This window comes from Solanum lycopersicum, chromosome 1 (assembly GCF_036512215.1).
Source record: "Solanum lycopersicum chromosome 1, SLM_r2.1".
Lineage (NCBI taxonomy): Eukaryota > Viridiplantae > Streptophyta > Magnoliopsida > Solanales > Solanaceae > Solanum > Solanum lycopersicum.
This window is the reverse complement of record NC_090800.1, coordinates 79,186,825-79,194,283: the sequence shown is the minus strand read 5'-3', so window position 1 is coordinate 79,194,283 and position 7,459 is coordinate 79,186,825. Positions and strand designations below refer to the sequence as shown.

General features: G+C 32.7%; 1 protein-coding gene across 2 annotated transcripts; it reads left to right on the top strand.

The window, feature by feature from the left end:
- The first annotated feature begins 1,353 nt into the window (after positions 1–1,353).
- On the top strand, positions 1,354–6,261 carry LOC101247658 (dolichyl pyrophosphate Glc1Man9GlcNAc2 alpha-1,3-glucosyltransferase). 2 transcript variants are annotated; one of them, XM_004229666.5, is made up of 5 exons: positions 1,780–2,186; positions 2,275–2,635; positions 3,386–3,592; positions 3,819–4,056; positions 5,615–6,261. In XM_004229666.5, the coding sequence occupies exons 1-5, from the start codon at positions 2,089–2,091 to the stop codon at positions 5,977–5,979; spliced, it is 1,269 nt and encodes a 422-aa protein (XP_004229714.1). In that variant the 5' UTR covers positions 1,780–2,088; the 3' UTR covers positions 5,980–6,261. The 2 variants fall into 2 exon arrangements, with proteins under 2 accessions (XP_004229713.1, XP_004229714.1); XM_004229665.5 differs by having other exon boundaries at positions 1,354–2,635.
- Positions 6,262–7,459: the final 1,198 nt, after the last annotated feature.

Below are 7,459 nucleotides of genomic sequence, written 5' to 3'. Positions count from 1 at the left end.
TTCGGAATCAAACAAACTCAATCATCATGCTCTGAAATCAATCCTCAATTATCTTTTTCTTTGAGTTATACTCTACCTATTCTTCTTATCACCCTTTGCTTCTTGACTCACCCACATATCATGTCCATATTTTACCCCATACATCATGCACATATTATTCGTAAGAGGTATTGACCCTACAAAGTATTTTTTTTACCTTTATTACAAAGAGAAAAAAAAGTACTTTATCATATATTTTTTTTTAAAAATATTTTTTTTAAAATATATACTATTTATCCTACAAGGATGTATATGATATGGATCCAAACATTATAATTAATTCCATTTTGGATTTTAGTATTGATTATGAAGAAATGTCTACATTCACTATTTTGGCTTGCTCCCCACCCCCCAAAAAAAAAAAAAATTAATTATGCCTTGGAAATACTTTCAACCATAGAATGTGGATATAATTAACATTTCTAAATTGAAAAATTAGTTTTTGTAATTAGTAGAGCGTTTTAAGGTACTTTACTAAAATACAGTGAAAACGAGACATGAATTAATTTCGACCTTATTTTTCTTTAGATAAGTCTCGAGCTAGCTTTGGACTTATATATGCACTTTTTCAAATCAAGAGAAGATGTTAACCATAATATACAAGAATCATACACCAACCAAAAATAGAAAAAAGTGCATTTTAATAATTTGTGGTTAAAGATAAAAAAAAAATGAGAATATTTTAATAGTAGTATAAATTCGTACCTTCACAAGATAAAAGATAAAATTTATATCGATAATATTATTATTTTCGAATTTCACTCAGTGGCGGATGCACGTTCAAGGGCATGGGTGCTCGAGTACCTATTGTATTTGGAGACAACACTAGCATAATTTGTATGAATATGTAAATTGAGTATCCATTTTGGTACCGCATTCATAACTAAGAAACTCTGAATTCGCTGCTGATTTCACTTATAAAATTATGCTAATATAATATATTAAAGGAGGAAGAAGAAGTTTTCTTTATAGAGCAATATTCACTTAATTATTATTTTTCATGATGGAAAATATGTTGGATGGTAAAGAAGATATGTTTTGTAGTATTGATGACTCAAATATGTTGACATCAAATGCCACTCATATGAGATAAGGATTCCAGATTAAAAATTAGTGATTTAGTTTATTTTATAATAATATGTGTGAAATTAACATAAATATTGATTAAAAATGTATCTAACCCAATAAACTGTGACAAATTGTCACTTTCATCCAGCTGCTTTTCATTACACAAAAGCAACCAATCCCCCAAGAGTTAGGATAGTGCTGGCTGATGTAGATGACTTCAATGCATGAATTTCAAATAGGTAGATTAAGATGAATTTAGACGAGTCAAAATAGAGTGAAAAATAAATTAGTGATCATGCTATAAACAAACATTCAAGTTATGTCATTAATATTGAAAAACAACAAATAACTTTTTATTGTGATATAAGTTATATGTTCAATTCTAGTCTCATGATGATAGAGTAAAATGTGTTTGTTTCATTTTTTTAAAAAAATTCCTCATGGCAACAAATTTGAGGATAAAAATTAAAGATTATCCCAAAAAGAGTCAATTTTTACAAAAGTTTGATTTAAAGATGGGCAAAAATCAGTCCAAAAAGAGGTAATACGGCTGAAATTAGAGAGTTAATGGATTGGACCCAAAATTATGCATCGATGAATTGGGCCTACATATAACCCGACCCGACAAAGCCAGCTAGATGATGACATGGACAATCCATGACGTGTTATTGCTGACATGTCACCTTCTTCTTCAAGCTCCCCTCCGCTCAAATCTTCAACCCCAAACACCACTCGCCGTCGGCCCAAAGCCATGAAACCCCCAAAGAACCACCACAAACACCACTCGGATCAGACGCCGATCCCAAAACCCAAACCCAACAGACTCATCACAGAGATCTTATGGGTTTCCCTTGTAGCCACATGCATTAAGTTCCTTCTAATCCCAGCTTATCACAGCACAGATTTCGAAGTCCACCGTAATTGGCTTGCTATAACTCACTCCCTTCCTCTTTCTCAGTGGTACTCAGACGAAACAAGTCCATGGACCCTCGATTATCCTCCGTTCTTTGCTCATTTCGAGCATTTTCTTTCTTTCTTTGCCTCCCTTGTGGACCCCATTATGGTCCATCTTCAGCAAGGTCTCAATTACAAATCACAACCCACAATTCTTTTTCAAAGACTTACTGTTATAGTATCTGATTTTGTGTTGGTTTTTGGTATTTATAGATTGACACGGAATTCGGGGTATAAAGAGAGAGTATTGATTTGGGTTTTGGTTATTTTTTCGCCTGGGTTGATGATTGTGGACCATTTGCATTTTCAGTATAATGGGTTTCTTTTGGGGATTCTTTTGATATCTCTTTCAGCTTTGGAGGAAGGGAAGGATTTGTTAGGTGGTTTTGTTTTTGCAGTTTTGTTGTGTTTTAAGCATTTGTTTGCTGTTGCTGCTCCTGTTTATTTTGTTTATTTGTTGAGGCATTATTGCAGGGGTGGGTTGATTAGGGGGTTTGGGAAATTGGTTATTATAGGGAGTGCAGTTGTGGCTGTTTTTGCTGCTGCTTATGGGCCTTTTCTGTATCATGGACAGGTAAATGTTGCTCTTTTCTGCATTTGAAAGTACTGATCTTTAGTTCTCTGTCTCAGTTGATTCTCTAGTTAGTTTCCTATTTGGATCACATGCAGAATTAGATGTTATTTACTCATGTTCTATTGTCTTGTTTTCACTGGCAGAAAGATTTAGTTCATCAAGAATGTGTCGATATTTTATCTTCACTAACTTTGTGCATGGATATTTTTACCAATATGTCTAGAATTAAGATGACATATTTAGTCTTAGAACAACAACAAACAATCCCTCAATCTCAATGTGGTTGGATTCCTTGGGAGTATACCTAAAACAGTAGTCTCTTGTTTTGCTGTTTGCAGTACCTTCTCTATTAATGAAATGTCTTTCATCGTGAAAAAGAAAAAAGGATAGTTGGATTCATGTGTATGAATCCTCACAAACCATGTAGCTCCATTAAGACTTTGAAGCTCGTAGAATATTAATAAAAATTGCTCCAATGTTATGAGTTGCATCTAGCTAGTAACAAAATTGTAGAAACATTGTGTTTATGGCTGTAATGTACTTTTATAAGTTTTATTATCTTGTTCTTTTCATTCTTTTGTTTGCTGATGATGCTTAAATCTCCGGCAATTAGATAACCTTTGTTTCAAATTTAACCTTGGCTGATCAAAGTGGTTGTTTCCGTTTATTGAATGGTATGATAAAGTATGAAATTCGTTGCTCTACCATCAAGTCCTGACAATTTGCCACCTGCTTTCAATCCTGTCGTAGATACAACAAGTGTTCCATCGAATGTTTCCATTTGGTCGAGGACTCTGTCATGCTTACTGGGCTCCGAACTTCTGGGTGTTCTATATAATTCTTGATAAAGTGTTAGCATTTTCGCTTGTGAAAATGGGTTTCAGCGTCCAGACACCGACAGCTTCATTCACTGGTGGACTAGTTGGGGACTCCTCTCCTTTTGCTGTATTACCTAGAGTAAGCATACCCATTCATCTGGTCATCTAACATATGTTGCGTGTCTTGCTTTTTGACAATAACTTCGTTAAGCTCACTGATTAGGAATCTTCAAATTCAAATGCATGATAAAAGAGTTACCTTATTTTGAGATAAAACATGATAAAAGGAGTTACCTTTCAGCAAATAATATTAGTTAGAGAACTTGTGAACAGCCCATGCTTACACGGGCCTCTATATATTGCAGGTCACCCCCATGGTTACCTTCAGTATTGTTTTACTTGCAATAGCTCCATGTCTTATAAAGGCTTGGAAAGATCCCCAACCAAGGATGATTACTAGATGGATAGCCTATGCTTACACATGCGGCTTTATGTTTGGCTGGCATGTCCATGAGAAAGCTTCACTTCACTTTGTGATTCCCCTTGCCATCATTTCGTTGAAAAGTGTGGAAGATGCAAAACACTATTTCTATTTGTCCATAGGTAATTCACTTTTTACTCACTTTTTAGTGGTGATTGAGATTGACCTCTCAAAGTCATCTGGAAGGCCTGAATTTGTATCACAACATGATTTATGTGATAAGTCTTTTACCATCTAAATTTGCAGAAAATTCATATTTATATCTTTCTGTATAGTTCAGTCACTCTTCTGTTTGCTATCATCTTCTAGAAGTTGTTCCGTAATTTTTGTTTCTTATGTTCTTGTATTTTATTTTTGCTGTGAATGGCTCATTTTACATGACCATACAAAAATCAGAGCTCTTTCAGTTGGAAATAAGTGTTGCTTTCAAGCACCATTCTATTATTAATGTCATTATTTCATCTCATAAAGCATTACGATACCGCAATTAGTCAAAACATATTGTCCAAAAATGCTGTTATCATTACCATGATGAATCAGTTATATCTTGCATAATTACTAGGCTTCACAATCAAATACTACTGGAAAATGTACAAGAGTTTGGTTTATCTAGAAAACAACAAGAAGAATTTGGTATTAAACCAGGTTGTGGCATACATAATTTGTATGTCTACTTAAATCCCCATTTTTGGTTTTAATGCAAAAATATCTACGACCTTTCTAACGTCCTTGATGTTTAAGATTGATTTTGCGCAGAAAGCTTTTCCTATTTTCTGGTGTAACTGCTCTTTTGTGAGAAGTTATTGACAGACCTATAACTATTAGGATAAAATAAAGGTTTATTAAAGCGAAAGTTAACATGAGAGTTTGTTAGTTAATCTACTTGGACTAGAACTCCGGAGAGGATTCAACAGATTCTTCTATTCTGCAGTACAATTTAATCGGCCACTGCAGATACGTAGCCATTTTTGGCATGTGTGGATAAAACACTATAGTCAAATGGTCTTCAACCATGAATCCTTGAGCTAGTAGAATCACATTAAACGATCCTAAGACCAGGTTGACACCAGTTTCTTTATCTTCATCAAAAGATTCATGATTCTATCCTATCATTACCAACATTTTGATCCTCCATTTTGATGTCACTATTATGTTGCAGGAATTATACCTGTGAGTTTTAATTGCACGAGGTTACCCGAAATAACCAGCTTTAAGTTTCATCATTTCCTTTTCCTTTTCCCTAGATAGAAGATATAGGTGAGCTATCGATTTGCTAGGAGTCCTTTGATTCTTCAGAAAATCGAAACTGAATCACCACTGTAATATGGAAAAACACATTAGTTTTAGTATTGTTCCATCAGTTACTGTATTAATGGAAGTGTTCAGTAAGTAAAACTCATACGTTCAATACTTAGTGTATGTTTGTTATAGTGTGTTTTGAGCTATCCATTTTTACACCGTTGCCTCAGGTTTATCATGTCCGACCTCAAAATTATCCTTATTTAGTTGGGGGCTCTTGAAATTTTTGCAGATTACACTACTGAATTTCTTCCTTTGCTATTTTTGTTACTACTATCGTTGTGATGTTGCTTCTCCTCCTCCTTCCTCTTTATCTGTTCACATACCATCTGTAACTTTTATTTCCAGAGACTTAACATGTAAACCCTTCTGTGCATGCAGTGTCCTGCTATTCTCTATTCCCGTTGTTATTTGAAGCCCAAGAGTATCCAATTAAGGTTCTCTTACTGCTTTTACATGCTACACTGATGTGGATTGGGTTCTCCTCTCATTTTACAACAACTAATAGAAAAGCAGCTGAAAGTGAACAGACAAGATATAACAAAACGAGTTTCATCGTGGGATGGTTTGGGAAGTTATACTTGCTAGGTCTCGTGGCGGTTGAGATATATGGACAATTTGTTCATCCTATTATCTTTGCTGAGAGGCTTCCTTTCTTGCCTCTTATGATGATCAGCATATATTGTGCATTCGGAATGATGTACTCTTGGATCTGGCAGTTGAGGCAGATTGTCAAGTGTCATTAACACAGGTGCTACTTATATATACAAGAGATAGAACTCAATACATGTAGCTACCAACAACAACAACATACCCAGTACAGCCCTTACCCCCCTCGGCTCAAAAAGAGAAGTTATCAAAGCAGGGTTTTGCACTGGATTCATGTAATAGCTAAAATGCTAATTCTAGATTGGCTTTTGTAGTATCTTGTGTAAACAGTTCTGAGAAACTTTTAATCTGAATACCAAAACTTGTATCATAGTTGTTAATCTACTTATATGAGGAAGTTTCAAACTAATTTTTATTTACTATGTTTTTAAAGTTATTATTTATTTTTTTGAAAAAATTTAATTTTAACGCTTGCTATGTTTAAGACCATGATATTTTGATATGTTTATAATCCAAGACCATAAAAAATTAATTTTTTTATCTATTTCCTTAAACTACACTCCAAAGCAAAACAAAACAAATAAATTATATATATATATATATATATATATATACTTACCATTAGTAGGGCTTATCCACAAGCCAAGGTCCTATTCTACAAATGAATATTTTTTAAATAAACAAAAGAAATTCTTAATTTTAATATTCAATTTTAAAGGAATATACTTGGATAATCTGGCAATAAGTTCCTTGATAATGACCAAATTTATCAAACTAAAACATATAAAATATTAGGTTCTTTGTTGGATAGTCAATTTGGAACAAGTATGAAACATTTTAATTAATTATACCCTTTCTCATCCATACTATTTTACAAAAAAAAAATATTAAAATAAAAACAGAAGTTCTCATAAGTCATGCTGCTATATCGCATTGACCCCATAAAAACATATCTCTGATCTTTATCAGTTTTTTTTTTTTAAAAAAAATATTTTCATTTGAGCTTCAGTTAAGATGATATCAACCTTAGGCCTAGTTTTTTTTTTAAAAAATAAATATATAAATAATTTAAAGTTATTCGTATATTTTTTAAAAGATCATAATTTATTTTGATTGAAGTAATATTATGCTTTTGCAAGTTATTTCTTAGTTAAATTTGAGAAAATTTATACACATTGAAATAATGCAATGTAAGTGTATTAAAATAATATAATGTTATGTTAGACATGTGATCCACGAAACAATATTTTTATTGAATAAAACATCCAAAATTGTTTCTATGTAACATTTGCTCAATTCCATAGCAAACCTAACTTAGAAGTGACATTCTATTAATTTGTACTCCAATACATAATTCACTAATTGAAAATTTTGGCTCTTTCAAGCCAATACATACACCATGTTTTCCATAACAAAACTTATACCTAATATAATCTTATAAAATGTAATTAATTATCTGAATTTTATATAACATAATTAAAAAACTATCAAACATTATATTAATTACCCAACGATCGAACAACCCCTAAGTTTCTCATTCGAAAACTGCCAACACCTATTCATCACACATAATTTCCTTTTTATTAACTTAATAATCAACATATCTTTCATTTTTAG

What these genes read in the sequence shown, in the direction of transcription:
- LOC101247658 (XM_004229665.5), top strand. Translation starts at nt 1,784, where the DNA reads ATGTCACCTTCTTCTTCAAGCTCCCCTCCGCTCAAATCTTCAACCCCA. An exon ending in CTTTTCTGTATCATGGACAG is followed by an intron (nt 2,636 to 3,385) that starts GTAAATGTTGCT and finishes ATCCTGTCGTAG; the next exon opens with ATACAACAAGTGTTCCATCG. An exon ending in CTATTTCTATTTGTCCATAG is followed by an intron (nt 4,057 to 5,614) that starts GTAATTCACTTT and finishes CTGTGCATGCAG; the next exon opens with TGTCCTGCTATTCTCTATTC.